Source organism: Tachysurus fulvidraco, chromosome 16 (assembly GCF_022655615.1).
Source record: "Tachysurus fulvidraco isolate hzauxx_2018 chromosome 16, HZAU_PFXX_2.0, whole genome shotgun sequence".
Lineage (NCBI taxonomy): Eukaryota > Metazoa > Chordata > Actinopteri > Siluriformes > Bagridae > Tachysurus > Tachysurus fulvidraco.
The window spans coordinates 9,214,352-9,232,134 of NC_062533.1; the positions used below are offsets into that span (position 1 = coordinate 9,214,352).

The 17,783-nt window shown below is 37.1% G+C and overlaps 2 protein-coding genes across 2 annotated transcripts; one reads left to right on the forward strand and one right to left on the reverse strand.

The window, feature by feature from the left end:
• The first annotated feature begins 6,879 nt into the window (after positions 1 to 6,879).
• Positions 6,880 to 9,940, forward strand: chgb (chromogranin B). The gene is made up of 5 exons (XM_027149944.2): positions 6,880 to 7,228; positions 7,626 to 7,672; positions 7,763 to 7,859; positions 8,020 to 9,263; positions 9,855 to 9,940. Exons 1-5 carry the CDS (start codon positions 7,183 to 7,185, stop codon positions 9,906 to 9,908), a joined length of 1,488 nt encoding a protein of 495 aa, XP_027005745.1. The 5' UTR covers positions 6,880 to 7,182; the 3' UTR covers positions 9,909 to 9,940.
• Positions 9,941 to 10,417: 477 nt separating this feature from the next.
• On the reverse strand, positions 10,418 to 17,750 carry trmt6 (tRNA methyltransferase 6 non-catalytic subunit). Its single transcript, XM_027149945.2, has 11 exons — positions 17,407 to 17,750; positions 15,852 to 15,985; positions 15,658 to 15,767; positions 14,889 to 14,980; positions 14,720 to 14,803; positions 14,499 to 14,623; positions 13,324 to 13,628; positions 12,435 to 12,520; positions 11,840 to 11,942; positions 11,655 to 11,741; positions 10,418 to 10,867 (listed from the first exon to the last, which is right to left on the reverse strand). The coding sequence occupies exons 1-11, from the start codon at positions 17,514 to 17,516 to the stop codon at positions 10,688 to 10,690; spliced, it is 1,416 nt and encodes a 471-aa protein (XP_027005746.1). The 5' UTR covers positions 17,517 to 17,750; the 3' UTR covers positions 10,418 to 10,687.
• Positions 17,751 to 17,783: the final 33 nt, after the last annotated feature.

The window sequence follows — 17,783 nt, forward strand, 5'->3', positions numbered from 1 at the left end:
TTGAGCTTCTAGAGAACCTGGCATATGGACAAAAAAATACACAATTCATGTGTATCTAACACTACAGACAGGAAAAGAAGAAGCCTTTATTTTGTCACATATACATTACAGCACACTGAAATTCTCTCGTTGCATAGTCCAGCTTAAGAAGTTTTGGTCAAAGTGCAGGGTCAGCCATGATGCAGCACCACTGGAGCAGGGAGGGTTAAGGGCCCTGATCTTCAATCTTCACAAACCCCTTGAGCCTTCACCATTAACCAGAGCAAAACAATCAATAATATAATAATTGAAAGAAACTATAATCAACATTTCTGCATCGCTTCATTATTGTAGCAGTTGTCAGTGCATAAAAAATGAATATGACAAAGACTTATTCTTGTCTTTATAAATATATATATATATATATATATATATATATATATATATATATATATATATATATATATATATGATTATATACTTTATTGATTGTTTCCCAGATATATTGTTCTCCACTTGTCTGATAAACCTGTACAACACATATATCACTTCAGTTAGCAGTGACTGAAGTATGATTGATAGATGCACTATAAAACAGGATGGACATTCACTAGAAGTAAAAAATCCCAGAATCCTGAATGAAGCTAGTTAGTTGAGACAGTAATGAAAAACTGAACATGGTAACCCTCTAGGCCAAGCAATGTCTCTGGTGGCTGAGAAAAACAAATGTCTGTTTAAATCTGTCAGTCAAGGATTAAACAGAAACTGCTGAAGGCATGGAAGTATGGCAGCATGACATAAGCTTGGGAGCAAGTTTAAAAATGACAAGCAGGACTGCTTGTCAAGTTAGAGAAACTTGGGCAAAACAATGAGTTGTTTGTACCTGTCAGTTGTGCTAAAATGATCTTAAATTATATATTACTGCCACTGTAAAGTCACGGTGGCTCATGCTGACAGATGCTTATTAGCTTTGTTCCCTAATTTGCATGTGAGAACACAATAGCATAATAACTGATTAATTACGTCCTCTACAGCAGAAAGTTTTGCAGCATTCAAAGGTTAGATCCATCCATCAAGCATTTTTGTCATTGTTTTTCTTCCTGAACTGGAGCAGAATACCTGACATAATAACTTTATATCTTTAAGGCAATATATGGCAGGGTGAGTCCACTAGTCTAGTGACTAAAGTGAATTAAACCATTAAAAACCCATTAACTCTGTATACACATTGTGACCGGTTAGGAATGCAACCAATATAGACATTGATGTACTTAACTGATTATAAAAACAATTTGAAATCTAATGAGACAAAGGTCACTTAAAGAGGTCAATATTGTCTAATGAATTCTTTGCATTAGGTTTCATTATTTGTCAGCAAAATACCAGCTCACATAAAGCAAATCTGGGTAGAGCAAACATACGATCATTATCAATAGGGGTTAAATAGATACCTGCAAGATCCAATTTGTCACCCTTTTCCCAGATTAGATTAGGAAGTTAAAGGGCACAAAGCTCAGAGGTTCACACATTTGAGACTGACTATCTGGGGTCCATCTGCTTAATCAGATTTGAAATCAGACATAAAGCACGATCCATTCAGAGTTGATCTGAAGGTTGTTATAGTTTTATGGGTTTAAAGATGCACTAGGTTTTCCAGACTCAAACCTTAACTATAGTTATTTAACATAACATATACATTTCTTTACCTGCATGGCTGCAAATATGCCATAAGTATTATGATTTATTCCCTTGTTTATCCCTTTTAGCCAAATGGAGCATTGGGAAAATGTCTCTCCTTTTATTGCAATGTTCTAATAAACATTATATTGATAAAGACCTGTTACAATATCTAAATACAATTAAGTACTTTCTGATTCTATATTCTACACATTGTATTCAATTCAATTAAAATTAATTTGTATAGAACATTTAACAGTGGACGTTATCACAAAGCGGTTTTACAAACATGGAGTCAGGATGTAAAGTATAAATCTAGCTCTAGAGTTTGATGTTGAATTAAAAAAGTTTTTCAGTATGTCTGCAATCTGGTTAAAATGTAAACAGTAATATATGAGAGTAAAATAATAATAGAGAGAGAGAGAGAGAGAGAGAGAGAGAGAGAGAGAGAGAGAGAGAGAGAGAGAGAGAGAGAGAGAGGTGTGTGTGTGTTCTTTATATATTATCATCTCACAGAATTTTTCCTTGTCACTGTCACCTTCGGTGTTCATTAGAGATAGATGTAAGAGATATATAGTATTTTACATTTTGAATTCATTCATTCATTCATTTTCTACCGCTTCTCCGAACTATTCTCGGGTCACGGGGAGCCTGTGCCTATCTCAGGCGTTATCGGGCATCAAGGCAGGATACACCCTGAACGGAGTGCCAACTCATCTCAGGGCACACACACACTCTCATTCACTCACACACTCACACACTACGGACAATTTACATTTTGAATTAATAATTTTAAATTAATTGAAAACTTTAAATGTATATATTTATTTATGTATTTAATTTTTTTCTTACTTTATTTTTCTCTGTTTCTATACTTCTGTAAAGCTCCTTGGAGACAATGAGAATGGTTAAAAGCGCTATACAAATAAATTGAATTGAATTGAATTGAATTGTTTTGAAAGACATTTTGCTAAAAAGTGTTAGTCACAGTGTAGTATATGAAGTATATGAAATCTTTACCCAGCAATTTCATATCTAATTATTTAAATTGCTACTACTGATGGACACACAATGATTGTTGAATTTCCCATGCAAATAGGCAGTACAGGAGACGTTAATTGTTCATCACTGTCTTGACAAACATATGACTGCATTAAGCTGGCAAATTATGAGTCTTGTCAGTCTGACTGTAGTTTATGTTAATGGATTTGACAGTTGTTTAAAGTTCGATCATTTTCCTTCACAGAAAGCAAGAGATGCCATCTTTTGCTAAAAGACATCACCATAATGGGACAAACATTCAACTACTTCTTCAGGCTCTTATATATAGGGACATAGTGGGACATCTGTGCTGATACTTAGAGCAGCTTGTCTCAGCTACTTAGATGTATTATTAAATGAAACCTTTGCACTGCAGAATAAAGAGGATATCTGTTCATAGTGTGTAGAAACGACATCTTTTTTTTCTAATAATGAAAGCTCTGCTGAAGGCTTTCATGGGATTTCAGTGCTTGTTAAAAACTTGGTTCATGGATTATTTATCTTACAGTAGACTTATTGGGTATAAATGCATACATTTGCAGTCACAGAAACCTCACAATTTCTGTCGATATCTATTTTCTATTATTACAGATGTTTAAGACCAAGCTGATAAGACCATGCTGTTTCAAAACACTTCAGCTGTACCTCAGGGAGTCGATGAGGGATAAAAAACAGTTTTAATCAGTTTGAGTATGGCTTAATTAACGTATATTCTGAGCTGCAATTCCCAAAAGCAGCACAAAGTTAGGATCCTCTTATCTTCAAGAGAGAAAGCATTCATTGTGATTCTCTACCATTTAAATGATGAGCTTTTCGTCTGTCGGAAGGTTATCAGTAAAATATACCAGTACCACTAACTTGCAAATCTGATTCAAACAGTGTTTTAACATAATGGTTTTCTTAGACACTAGTATGGATCATTTTTAAGAAAGTATTTTTGTAAGTCACTCTGGATAAGAGTATCTGACAAATGCTATAGAGGCAAATGTAAAATATGCTGATCGTCGTCTGATTGTGGGAGTTATGAGACAAAGGGAAGAACTGTATGGTACAATGTAATCCCATCACAGTAAAAAAAAAAAAACAAGAAAAAACAGCTGCACACATTGTGCTCTGGCCTTTCCTAACCTTGAATGCATAAGTTAGCAGAGTGCTTTCATTGCACACCTGGAAAAGTGTCTGGAAGCATTTGAATAGGCAGTGCCCACCACCTTGTCTTGTCTCCAATCAAAAGAGCCTTGCACACAAAGAGAAAATGAATGAAGCACAGCACAAAATTCTGCAATGCACGCTCAAATTACAGTTTCCATAAAAAACAAGTCCAAGAGCCAAAATTAACAAGTGTATAGGATGAACAACATTGAATGGTGGGAAAGAGAGAAAAGCTGTGAAAGTTTGCTTTAGCACAGTGAGCTGGCTGACAGCTGCTGCTACTAATAAGCTAATTTCTTAGATTAAAAAAACCCAGACTATTATTATGTGATTTATAATATAGAAAGGTTAGCAGTTAGAATAACTGTGACATAAAGATAGATCATATCACGACTTCAAAGAAACCATGGCAACAACAACTAGCTTGTACACAAACTCTTTAAATAGAACGTTCATTACATGAACGTATCTTCTCCTCTAAGAATAAATGAGAAAATGAGAAATTTCTGCCAAGATTGCCTTTTAAAGTGCAAAAATAATTGAATTAGCAATAGTGTGTAATGGTTGTGTGTAGAATATTTCAATAAAACAAATAGAGTATCACTGTGCAACAAAAAAAAAAAAATTTAACAGTACTGTTTTGTATTATAACTAAGACCAAAAAACACTTCATTGTTCAGTTCATGAAGCTGGTTTAGTAAATACAGCTGACTTCTCACTCACACAATATTATCTAGTAAACCTCCTATATTTATGACTGCATTAAATATTGATAGCATAACAGAAATGGAACAGAAAAATAGAGGGTAAAGCAGACTACATAGGTGTACATAAGACTGAACTATAGTATAGTATACAAACCATGATTCACTTTGAGAAAACAGAACAAACAAGGATCAGTTCATTTCTAATCAAAGATACACACATTACACTGCATTGTTTTTTTTTTGTTTTTGTTTTTGTTTTTAATGAAAACTATTTGTCTGCATTACCTACGGGGTGTAAAAATTCTGTACATTACATTTTCCACCCCTTTCTTCTGTCCAATCTCATTCAAAACCACTGGTCTAAATCACTGGTTCTCAACTAAAACCTTAGGGAGCACATTTTTTTCAAGACACTCATCAGCTAATTACCAAGTGCTTTGTGAGCTAAACGAGGAGCTGTTTGCAAGATAATATGTCATTAATAGAAAAAAAAATCAAAAGAAAGAACAAATTGGGTATAAAAAATGCAAGTTCATCTTGTTTTTTTAATAAAAACAAAAATATAATCCAGAATTAAACCAACATGCAAACCCTTCACCTCAGACACAGTTTCCTTCTCCGAATCTGATATACATGACCTGTAAGTGTTTCAGAATTGTACCAGTTCACACCAACATTCTAGATGAGTCAAAATGGTTCCTCTGCCATAATCTCGGATTAATTAAATAATTACTGCCATTTGAAGCGGTGGACTGCTTCCTAATCATAATCATAATTAAGCAGGCCTCTGGCTGATACATTCATGAGATTCATTTCTGATTACCATTGTTTATGAGCTTCTGGTCATTTTTGTATATTCAAGCAATTATGCAACTGGAATTAATTAGGCACTGTAATCTACATCAGAAGCAGTTACGACAGAAATGAATATTAGCTGCACAGTAGGCTATGTATCACAGATATTTACAGATCATGACAAGGAACACTAGTGGCAATGTGTACTAGGCTGAACGACATTGCATTCTGTAGGCTTATAGCTCAACACATTTCAGTTTCTCAGTGGAGATGCAAAGTGATTGCCACAGAACACTTCCCATATGCACATCAAGGTATTTCAATGAGTAACGCTTTCCTCAAGATTAGGAAATTACTTGTGTGGCATGAAATTCATTATTTATAGGTACATGTGGTTTTCGAGGATATGGAACTTATACAGCTGTATTGGGAAATAAGAGAATACATTAAATGAGCTTTGCTTGACTTCACACATAGCTCATCTGACTAAATATGCACTATGCACTATGCATCTTATTTAAAATATATGCATCACATCATCTGCAAATAGAAACTGTTTGTAGGGCTATACAAAATGCAGAGTTTCGTTTCATTTCATTTCTGTAATATTCCATGTGAAGTCTTTCGCAGGGGAAACATTCTTACATAACTGACTACCAGAGAACTCTACAGCCTGCTTAAGGACACTATTGCAGAGGCTAGTAAAAGAGACATATACCACACACTTTCACAGTTTAATAGCATGATAATTGTTGTGTGGAACAGGGTACTGTTGTTAATACAATACATAGGGTGCAAAATATGAATCAAAATATCTTAATTATTCATAACATGTGTTTAGAGTTTTTTTAAACTAGTATCATGCCCAGGTTTAGGAGTTGGCAATGGTTAAAAACTGCACACTAACTGAGATTCATATGCAGAAATTAGACTTGCTCTAATGACAACATTGTATTGACTTCATAAAGATGGATAAAGATCCCACAGGGATTATTTCAATCAACAAGTAATAAGCAACCATCCATATGTGCTTGATTAACATCCCATTCCAGATTTACTCATATTTTTTATTAGTATTAGTCATAATGAGTTCAGGCATGTCATGCAATGGAGGCCTTGGGTGCAGTCAGTGTTTCAGTTCATCCCAGATGTGTTCAGTGGTTTTGAGGTAAGGGCTCTGTGCAGGAGTTCTTCCATATCAAACTTGGCAAACTTTGTCTTCATGGACAGAGGCATTATCATGCTGGAACAGGTTTGAGCATTTTAGTTGCAGTGAAGGGGATACAGCATCAAAAGCATTCTAAACAATTGTGTTATTCCAACTTTGTGACAACAGTTTGGTGAAGAAACGCATGTGGGTGTAATGTGAAGGCATACACAAACGTTTGGCCAAAAAAGTGTAGGTGATTTGAGATAAATGTTGGGGTGGCATTTAGAGCAACAAAGCTTATTTTATAAGCGTCAGCTGCCACCATGTGCCACCCACGGCGCCCTTGCTTTTAGCCTCAACATATTCAACATAAAATCGCTCAGTTACCGTTATTTTCTCCAAGGCTTCATTTTATTTCAAGGATCGAACGAGCTCATGAATATTACATGCCTGCGGGTTTTAACAGGCTACTGACGGATATAAAACGGGCTCCTGCGAGCGCTTCACCAGGCCGTGACGATGGTCTTGGAGACTCCGCCCTCTCGCGCAGAGACCTGATTGTTCCTGCGCTTTTCGAACATAACGCGTCTCGCGCGCTCTGTAGTGTAGGCAGGAGCCTGGCTTTTTGTTTTTGGAATTTCGGATCCGGGCTTTCATTAAGGTTGTAGAACATTTTTTATCATGAAGCTTCTGTTTCTCTTTGTCGTGACTTTGTCCCTTTTGGCAGGTAAGTCATTCCGATTTTTCTTTTTCAAAAATGTCACTGCAGTAAGTGTTATAGCGCATGTACTCATTTCAGCACCACGGTCAGCGTCACGGCAAGAGTTACGCAAACAGATGTGTAGAAAACTCTTGTTTGTATTGAATAAGACGGACCTAAACGTGAAAATTGGAATATTCTTTATAATACCACTGGGTGATGGTTCTTAAATACAGGGTTCATCAACTACATCTCTGCTGCTTTCAACTACATTTTCTGAGAGGTTCATATCTCACCTCTTCAGCACTGCAGCTGCTACTTTCTTATTCTGAAATACATGGCCATCAAATGATAAACATTTAGTACTATGCCTTTACTTTCAAATCAATTAAATGTACTAAAACTTTATGATTTAAATCCACAGAAAGCAAGTCTTCACCACTGGAACAAGATGGCAGGAAGAAAGACCCGGTATGGTACATTTGGTCTTAAAATCTGCTGTGAAATAAAACATTAAAAAAAATATCTCAAATGTAAAAATTTTTCTTCTTTTCATTCAAGCTCATTCAGTGTTTGGTTGCAGTCCTTACTAAGGTAGTATCCATACCAGGTGGCACATCTCTGCAACCAGAATGTAAAGACATTCTTCAAAAGCAAGGCAAGTACCATAGTTAATAATGTCGTGACAGCCTGATTCATTCACTAAATATCTTAAAATTTCATCTTGGTTTAATTGGTGGTTGGATGTATAGGTTAATCCCAGTATATTGCCATATGATGCAAATACTTTTCTTGTCTATATCAACATGTTACTGTAGATTCCAGGCATGCTCTGCTTATGAAAATGAATGAAGAAACTATTCAGCCAGAACAAGATGACAAAAGTCAAGAAAGGGAATCAAATGCCAGGGCAGAAGAAATCATGAATGAACTTCTCAAGACAAATGCAGAAAAGCGTGAAGACACAGATGAAGAGCGGAGCCAGGAAGAATTTCCAAATTATTATAAAAGACACTATATTTTAACAAGCAAAGAAAAACGTGAAGACCCAGATTATGATAGAAGCCAAGAAGAATTCCCTCAAAAAAGATACAGTTTATTTTCCACAAAAGAGAAACGTGAGTATCAGGACAATGAGCGAAGCCAAGAAGAATTTCCAACTTATGAGCACAAAAGGCACCTTGTAATGACCAGCAAGGAAAGGCGTGATGATCCTGACTATGATCGAAGCCAAGAAGACTTCCCAAGCTATATTTACAAAAGGTACCATGATGAAGACAAGGGGACAGAAAAGCAACTATGGAGACCTCACAAATACTATTACAAACGGTATGATGCTACATCAAATGATGATTTTGTACAACTTAACTCTCAAGAGAAGAGGTTTGTAGAAGAAGAGAATGCCAAACAATACTGGGATCCAATCCAACAATTCTACCACAAGAAACACCACAAACATGATGGTGATTCCTCTAATGAAGAAATGGAGAGTGAGGAGAACGATAAAAGGGTCTCATGGACCAGAGGGTTAGAGGAGGGGTCAGAAGAAAGTGAAGAGAGGGAGAAAAGAATCTGGAAGCCAAGCTATAAAGACCAAAACATCAAGTTTTTTCACAAACAGGGTAAATTTGAGAATGAAAATGATGCAAACCTCCACCACTCACAGGAGACTTCCAAGCGCCTTTCACCTGAGGAAGAAGAGCTAAATGAAAACAAGCACCCTTATGACACCCAAGAGGAGCAGAAAAGGCACCACATTGATGCTGAAGAAAAGCAGCAGGAGAAAGAGGCAGAGATGAGATACTTGACCAAGAAACAAAATGAACGTCTACTGAAAGATGGTGAGGTTTATGACAAGCGCAATCCCTGGATTTACAGAGGATACTATCATCCAGCCTGGTATAAGCGGAGTGCTGAGGGAAACAAAGGTCTTGTCGGTCCCTCAAAGAAACTGGAGGAGCTTGCCAATGCATTGCGATACAAGATGGGTCTACTGTCTGAAAAGGAGTCAAAAGAAGGGAAAAAGTCTTACCTCCACCAGAGGGCTCTTACTTCAGAAGAGGTAAATTTACCAGTTCAAAACAAAATAAACTCTTACTGCATATTTGATTTAAAAGCATTTTTCTTCTGTAGTGACAAATTGTGACTCTTTATACGGACAGGGTTTTCATTCTATTGTTGGAATACATATAAAGATAAATCTAACAACATTTATCTAGAAAACAATGTACAGTGTGAGGGTTCTTTTTGCAAAAGGCAATGCATGGCTTAAAGTGAGATTTTAATAGCTCTAATAGAATCTCTAATCAATATAAGGAAGTTTAATGCTTGTGGAATTGACCACACCAAACCCAATAATTACCTCCCAGCTTCAATGACTCCCCAGGTGCCTTAATAAAATAACACTAGATGATACAGTGTGGTCAATGAAACAGAAAGGACAGGTGGCTAGTATCTAGAGCAGGCTTAGAGTATCATTTGTCATACTGACAGACACTTTCCACCAAATGGGAGCTTTGCAGTAAATATTTTATTGAACAGCAAGGAAACACAAAGGGAGTACTCAAACTGTGATAAAAACTGCAATCAGTAATAAATGGTTTCCTCTAACCAATTCTTTAGTACAAATGTGTTCTCTCTCCTGTCTCCTCAGCTGAAAGAACTGGAGAAACTTGCCTCTGTGGAGCAACGTGCACAAATTAACTAGTCTTGGTTGAAACGAGAAGTAAACCAAGCATACAAAAAACATCTGAAACCCCCTTATTATGACTTTCCAGAGGCTTTGTGTGATGCTGCTTTGGGCTGCTTTTGGATTAATTAACGCACACTTAACTCGAAGCTGTTTTTTAATGTGAAGTGACTGTGAAGGCCTTGTAATAGATGCCTGCTTTAATAATATACAGCTATACAGCCTAAATATGTATTAGATTCAGCTTTATCTTTAAGAAAGTCAGCAGAAAAATATCATCAGCAGAAAAAACATAAAAAATTGAATGCTGATTATTGTATATCTTGTGTATTTGTGAAATGTAATGTTAAAAAACCAAGAGCATGCCATCTGATTAATACTTGTCTAAGTCTGTATTAACCTCCTATAAATTCCTGTTTGCTATGGTTATATGCATCAAATAAAAATCTTACAGTGGGACCAAAAACTGTCAACCACATTTTAATCTTATCAGAAGTTATGGTTTAATATTGAGGAAAAAGGGAAAGTTATATTTCCATTAATGTCACGTTTTATTGATCATCATCACACTACTACAATGGGTGGTGATATTGCAGGTATTCACATTCATGGTACTTAAAAAAAATATGTTAAAGAGCTCCTTGATGAAATACTGGCCCTCAGAAATACAAGCATGAAAGAAAATATTAAAAAAAGAAAATCTATCAACCTATACAGCCATTTAATTTTTGGATTTCTCCATGAAGAGAGAGCAATTTGGTTTGTTCTCATTAAAATAACTTGACCAATAAATAAGGCTATGCAGAACTGTTACTCAAGCTGCTAATCTCATCTAGCTTGATCCTTTTGGCAGCTGGTTCCCCAGTTTTTCTTGTAGTGCCTGATGTGGTGGCATCTACAGAGACTGTGATTCCAGAGAGCAGATATCCTCCTCCTCCACTCATCAGCAGCACTGGATGAGTTCTATTTGGCAAAACCTGGAGAAAAGTTACAGACTTTAGAAAACGTTTACATGATATTTATTAAGCATTATATTCCGACCCATAGGTTATTCAAGCACTTACTCAAAAATATAAAATAACTGTAAAAATGTACATCTGTAATCAGTAGACTATCTGTGGAAAAGGATATTTTTTCAGCCTCCCTCTGTCCTGCTAATCAATGAATAGTTGACCAGATATTCTTGGGGATATTTCCAAAGACCTTCCAATATGATTTGTCCCATCAGTCATCAGTGGGTCAGCGCTTCCACACAGTTCATTTCAGTCATAAAAGATAAAAGTATGAGGACATCTTGGACATCACATCCATATGAGGTTCACACCAAAACCATTGCCAGAAAACTGGAAGCAGGTGTATTGGTGTATGCTGTACCTTTAAGATTTTCCATCAGTGGAACTAAAGGGACCCAAACCTGCTCCAGCATGAAAATGTTCTTATGGATGAAAGGGCAAATCTCTTTTTCAAAAAAAAAAAAAATAAAAAAAAATCCAAACATCTAGTAGAAAGCCTCTCTAGAATAGTGGAGGTTGTTATAGCAGCAAAGGGTGATAAATTGGTTATTATTGGCCACGGTTGTCTATCTACCCATTGTATGTAGTTCTGCATATAATACAGTGTTGCAAAGAGCCTGGAGTCGATCCTAGGTATATAGTTCATATTTTTGGTCATGTACTGTATACTCTTGAATGGTGAGAAGCTTATATACCAGACATGGATTGACAATAAGATGTTACAAACATGATACATTTAAATTATTAATACCTGGTAATGTCTGAGCCAGGAATCAGTCAATTTGAGATTAATGGCTCCACCTTGCTCCCTGAGCTTTGTGTAACATTCAATTAATGTCTGTTTAAAAAAAAAAAGCAGAGTATGTTAAATATTACAGCTCATACATCAGGATTTGAATTGCAAAAAAAAAACAATATACAAATCACCGCCATTACCTCTCTGTACTGGGAAAACACTACAAATGGTCTGGATGGTGCCACAAATCTGAGTAATCGAAGCAGCACAGGACAGGGGTGGAAACGGCTGGCAATCACTAACCTAAAGTGAAAAATTCATTCAGCACTTAGACACATGCGAGTTCAGCAATTCAACACAATTCATTTTATGAACTACATAAAGAATATGGCTGCTAAATATGAAGGTCAGTAAAACAACTTACAGACATGAAATCAATGCAATAAGAGATTAAACTCTGACACTCAAGATCAAATCCAGAAATATATCACCACTGGATCGTTAGAGTCTTTGGAGTTGAGAAGTACAGAACAGTAGGGCATTTTCACAACTTGAAATGACATCCAGAACAGGGGGTTGCATTAACTGAGTTTTCTGTCTTTTCCTGTATTTTAAAAGCGTTGATGGAAATCCTGAAGGCTGTGTGTCATTTTGATGAATAAGAAATAAGCTCTTCAGTCTAAGCATGCACAGTATTCATGTTCCACCAGACATGAAACAAGAGAAATGCTTTACTTGCCGAAAATCCATCCTCAGGCACCAGTGCAGTGTGGAACTATAACACACAGGACTCACCCATCTGCGTTTCGTCCCTCCAGCAGTGCAGCAGCAGCAGCCAACCTCTTCCTCTTCTCCTCCATCCTTATCCTCTTCTCTTGTGCCTGGTAAATCATAATTCTTATTATTATATTAAGCCCAGTGACAAAGCTTTCTGTTGTAAACATAGTGTTTCCTTCATTGTGATGTGATTACAATCTGAAAAGAAAAAAAAATGCTAAAGCTTTTAATACTATTTAATAATTCGTAAGTGTAACTACAGTCTTTAAATCATGATGTACCATAACCAGTATATACAACTACATTCCAACAGCAACCCAATTCACTAGCTTCCTCGATTCACCCATTCATTCTAACTACTGCTCCAGATTCACCTGTTCATCCCAACTAGCATCCCTGATTCACCCGTCCATCATAAGATTTATGGGAAGACAGAACAGACCTCCATTTGACTGGTGTAGTATTGCAATGTGAACTCATGAGTGCATTTGATTTTAGTGTTGGATGAGCTGTAGCAACGGTATAAAAAGGTGCAATCATGGATAGAAAGATTGCTATTACTTTCTGCATATGGAAGATTCAGACCTAGGGTTGCATTTTAGTTTTGTCACCCATTGTACACTGCTGTGCACAACAAAATGTGAATCACCTCAAAGTATGCGTGCATGTGCATGACTGACAACAGTTTGAATGAGCATTTTCTAATCAGCATCTGAATTTGAATGAAGTCTGGAAAATGCTGCTTTTGGATAAGAATGCTTAAAATGAAGGAATATAAAATATCATGCTGGAGAAAACATATTATATTAGCACTCAGTGTATAATCTCTGTGACATTATACACCTACATATGCTACAGAAGTGTATGTACATCTAAATTCCTCATACACAGAGTGCAGGAGACTCACCTTTTGCTCACGCAACTTCTCCCTCTCCTCCATCTTCTTGGCCTCAGCAGGGTCTGTGCTCACCTCCATGCTCTGTGACTCAGAGCTGCCCGAGGAAGGTGCAGCAGGCTGTTCTTCTGACTGTCCGTTATTTGCAGAGTCGGTTTCTTTCTCATCGACATTCAGCGTTCCTGACAGCAGCGCATTCACCTTGCACAAAGGAAACTCATGTAGTGTTTCATGGAAGTGCAAAGGAAAGCCAAAACTCTCCATGCCTGCTCTGACAGGTCCACCGCCTGGATACATCTGGATCACTGAGCCATGGCCTTCGAAAGAGAACACGAATGAGAGTTTCGTTTATGAGAACGAAACTGAAATCAGACAAATAATCAACACTGAAAAATGTATGGCTGCTATATCTAAATATAACAAGTGACCACAGTAATAATAAAAGGTTGTTGTATGTGCTGCACATACTGCAGAGTTTTGACGTAAATATTTGGTTCTTAACAGGGTTCATTTGGTTGCAAAATATTGTTTTAAATGTTTCAGGCTCACAGTCCAGGTTTAACAGACACAACTTGCTAATTTGATATACAACCTCCTGATTTTTACTTTTAAATAAATATCTGCATATATATTGCGTTATTGACTGAATTAGGCTACTAATGCATTACTACAATATGCTTACAAGCATTGTAAGGCTCCAGGATTTAAAAGCATTAGCATGGAGGAGTTGGTGTGAAACGATAATGAACTCAGATGATGAGCTAATTTATGAGTTGCTCAGGAGCTCCTAGTTACACAACTCTGAATTGACTGTATATATTCCTGTAGAAAGGATATTATTTATAATCCGACTTCCCGGTGTTTATAATCATTTCTATTCACTCTCTGGTATCACTCAAATGTAGAATAGGTTACCCTTTACTTTATCGCTTTAGAGACTTATCCAACCATGATCCAAGTTATTAGTTGCCGTTGTTCACCATTAAAACATGATGCAATTCAGAGAATTAACTATTAAAAGCAATCCTGTGTCGAAAGAGAAAAAAATTCACTTCAAAGGTCACTGCAGATATATTTTTCTGCAAAGTTACGTTTTTTTTAAATGAAAGACTAATGTGATTTTATAAATGACATAAATATCACTTTCCAGTCATTTTATGAATAGACTACAGGAAGTCTGCACTTACCTCCCATTCTCTCCATAACCGAACCGAGGACGAGTCCAGCACAAGTCTCAAACACAATGATCTTACTTCCTGCATGAATGTTTCCCAGAGCCAGCATCTGAGCCAAAGTGTCATACCTCAGGTGACTGCACAGAAAATAAAATGACTTAAGAGAAAGTTACAAGCCATACTATATAAACTTCAGATTAGCTTCATCCTAAAAGTTTAGTCTGAGGACATACCATACTTTTCCAGGTTCTCTGCCATGGTACATCATTGCCAGTATACGGGAGGTAGGCTTCAGTACTGTGATATTGCTCTCATACCTGAAGACATGTCACTAAGATTAGAAGAACATTAAACAGGAAACAATACTGTCCATAAATCAGGCAGCCATTCCTTTTTACTTACTTCTTCTTCTTCTTCTTGATGTATTTTTCCTGTGCAAATTCAGTTTTATCCCTGAATGTTGTACTGTTGTTTATGAGCTGCTGAATTATTTCCTGTTAGGCAAAAAAAAACATAAAATAGATATTTTGAACTTAAAACTTAAGGTCTTGTTCAATTATGGATAGTCAGCACTTACAAATAAGCAATGACTGCAAAAAAAAAAAAAAACACACAAAAAAAAACAAAAACAAAAAAGCAGACCTATGTTTACACTGACGGGGGAAAAAAAAATCTATTTATTATAATCAAATTTGCTTTCACGCCTACATGACTTGTTATTATAGCAATGCAGGCAGGTGCACAGTAAGAAGTTAAAAGGTGGCTAGTTATACCAACATGCATTGTGTCATGGATTACATTTAACACAGAAGAATTAGCCTGTCATGACTCCCAACACAAAGAAAACAGGTCTGCACCTCAATGATGTATGCTCAGATACACACCTGCCTTTGCATCTACATTACTTCTGTTGCTAAAATTTTATTAACAGCAAGAAGATTTATGCACCAAATGGAAAAATCAAAAAAGAGCAACTCCATAAAGACTTTAATAGCGCAGGCTCAAACCAGACACAACATGATCTGTGGTGCTGCCCCATATACACAAGTAATGACGTGAAATTATACACGATTTTCTTTTTGCGTGTTTTTATCTTTTCAGACTGCTGAAATATGCCCAAAATCTGATTTCAGATGCTGGCTGCAACAAACTGTTCAAATGGAACACAAACCTGGCCCTTTAACCCCTGCTCTTTGAGAGATTCAATATCGTCTCTGGTCAGTTTCTGTGATCTGCCATCATCTACGATGTGTCTGTTATCTTGGCCGGCTTCTTTGGCCTCTGCGAAGAGAGAATGACTAACAATAAAACACAGAGCTTTCTAAAGCATTTATCATGTAAATGAGACTGACATTGTGCAATCACCTGTGGAGTTGTCGCCAGTATTTTTCGGCTTTTTTAGCCCGAGGTGTCCTCCAGGGTCCACTTCAAAAGTCGAGCCGTACAGTTCCCCAATGGTTGCATCCAAAAAGATCCACTGTTTCTCAAAAATGATCTTCCTGAGAAAAGCAGCAGTGCTTTAATTGTAATATGATAAAGTAACAATCCTTGCTAAAGACAACAAATAAGAAAACACACAAACAAACTTCAACTTTGCCAAATTAATGACTGCTGCTAGTCAAACTTTTTAGATTACAGTGGAAGCTAATAAGCAGTTTATTGACCCACAGTTTTCTGCTCAGTGGGGCATTCAGTCAGACTGCATACAGAAGTAAAAACAAGTTTTGTAAAGCATGTAAGGCTGATGTAATGATCGCAACAGAATGAGTACTCTACATTAGAACAGTGTAGTGGCAGTTTTGATCTACATGTAAAAAACACAATCAGAAACAGAGTTGGTGGTAAAGGCAAAGAAGTAAAGATGGTATTTTATTTTGCTGCAGCAAAAAGCGTCTTCCATACAGTGCAGAGTGCCAAGTCTACACAGTGAAGAAGCAAAGTTTACTGATTCATCTCTCCTTTTTGTTCCCTAGGTGTGTACTTGTGTGGCCTGATAGGTGTGTGTATTGGTACATGTGTGTGCATTTGGGTTTAAGTGATCTCCCAGTCACCTCAGCAAGGTCAGATCTTATATACACACTCCCCTAAAGTTCCCATCCTTTCAGCACATATAATAGTTATAACAGCAACATGAGGCTCCTGTTCTCTCTCCTTATCCAACACACAGAATTGACTATGAAAGCACCATATAAACACTCACGATATTTAAAAGTTCCACTCCAATAGGAACTTTTTCACTTACTCCTGAAAAGTACATTAAACAGGCCTAATGGTTAGAGAGTCTGACTCGTAACCCGAAGGTTGTGGGTTCGAGTCTCGGACCGGCCACGACTGAGGTGCCCTTGAGCAAGACACCGAATACCCCCCAACTGCTCCGCGGGCGCCGCAGCATAAATAGCTGCCCACTGCTCCTGGTGTGTTCACGGTGTGTGTGTGTGTGTGTGTGTGTGTGTGTGTGTGTGTGTGTGCACTTTGGATGGGTTAAACGCAGAGAACGAATTCTGAGTGTGGGTCACCGTACTTAGCCGTATGTCACGTCACTTAAAAACCACGTCAGTGTTACAGAGCTTAAAACTAGCTACACATTTATGACTCACTCAGGAATAACAGACACAACCGCTTCATGGGTCGGCATTTTGAAGGATGTTTGTGTTATTCTTAATCAAGTTTTGATGAAAAAATGGGGGGCGGGGGGCGGCGTTATTGGTTAAATGGGTTATTAAAGCTTTACTCAGACTACAGTTCGGTGCCTCTATAGTTAGCCAAACTAGCCAAAAAATAAACATGACTATAACCTATAGCTAGAGGAACTGAGTAAACAAACCGAACCCATTTCCTTATAAAGATAAACAATGTATTGTTTATACGTTGCTCGTGTTAGAGCAGCATTAGCATCGTTAGCATCATTAGCACTACTCACTTTTTCTTCACCACCTGAACTGATTTGTAAACATCTCCTCTTTTTAACACCACATAATCTCCTTCGATTATTCTGCACTCAGCATCGCTGTCCACCACCGAGACCGCCATTTACACACTCTGACTGACCAGCAAAAATGTTTTAAAATGAAAAACATTCAGTGAAGAAGAAAATGTGCACACTGCTTTCCTGGAGCGCAGGATGATTAATCGATAGCACTGGTATGCTCAGGCAGGAACACAAGATGATCGCAGATAAACTGTTCCTCCTCGACCATGGTGTTTCTGAACTTTATTGTCAAAAGCAGAAGTCATAGCATTTCTGCTGCAAGGTGTTTTAAACGCTCTCACGATTTATACAGTTGATGTAATGAAATA

What these genes read in the sequence shown, in the direction of transcription:
- trmt6 (XM_027149945.2), bottom strand. Translation starts at nt 17,516, where the DNA reads ATGGCGGTCTCGGTGGTGGACAGCGATGCTGAGTGCAGAATAATCGAA. An exon ending in TACTGGCGACAACTCCACAG is followed by an intron (nt 15,768 to 15,851) that starts GTGATTGCACAA and finishes CTCTCTTCGCAG; the next exon opens with AGGCCAAAGAAGCCGGCCAA. An exon ending in GGTTATGGAGAGAATGGGAG is followed by an intron (nt 13,629 to 14,498) that starts GTAAGTGCAGAC and finishes TCTCTTTCGAAG; the next exon opens with GCCATGGCTCAGTGATCCAG.
- chgb (XM_027149944.2), top strand. Translation starts at nt 7,183, where the DNA reads ATGAAGCTTCTGTTTCTCTTTGTCGTGACTTTGTCCCTTTTGGCAG. An exon ending in GACTTTGTCCCTTTTGGCAG is followed by an intron (nt 7,229 to 7,625) that starts GTAAGTCATTCC and finishes TTAAATCCACAG; the next exon opens with AAAGCAAGTCTTCACCACTG. An exon ending in ATGGCAGGAAGAAAGACCCG is followed by an intron (nt 7,673 to 7,762) that starts GTATGGTACATT and finishes TTTTCATTCAAG; the next exon opens with CTCATTCAGTGTTTGGTTGC.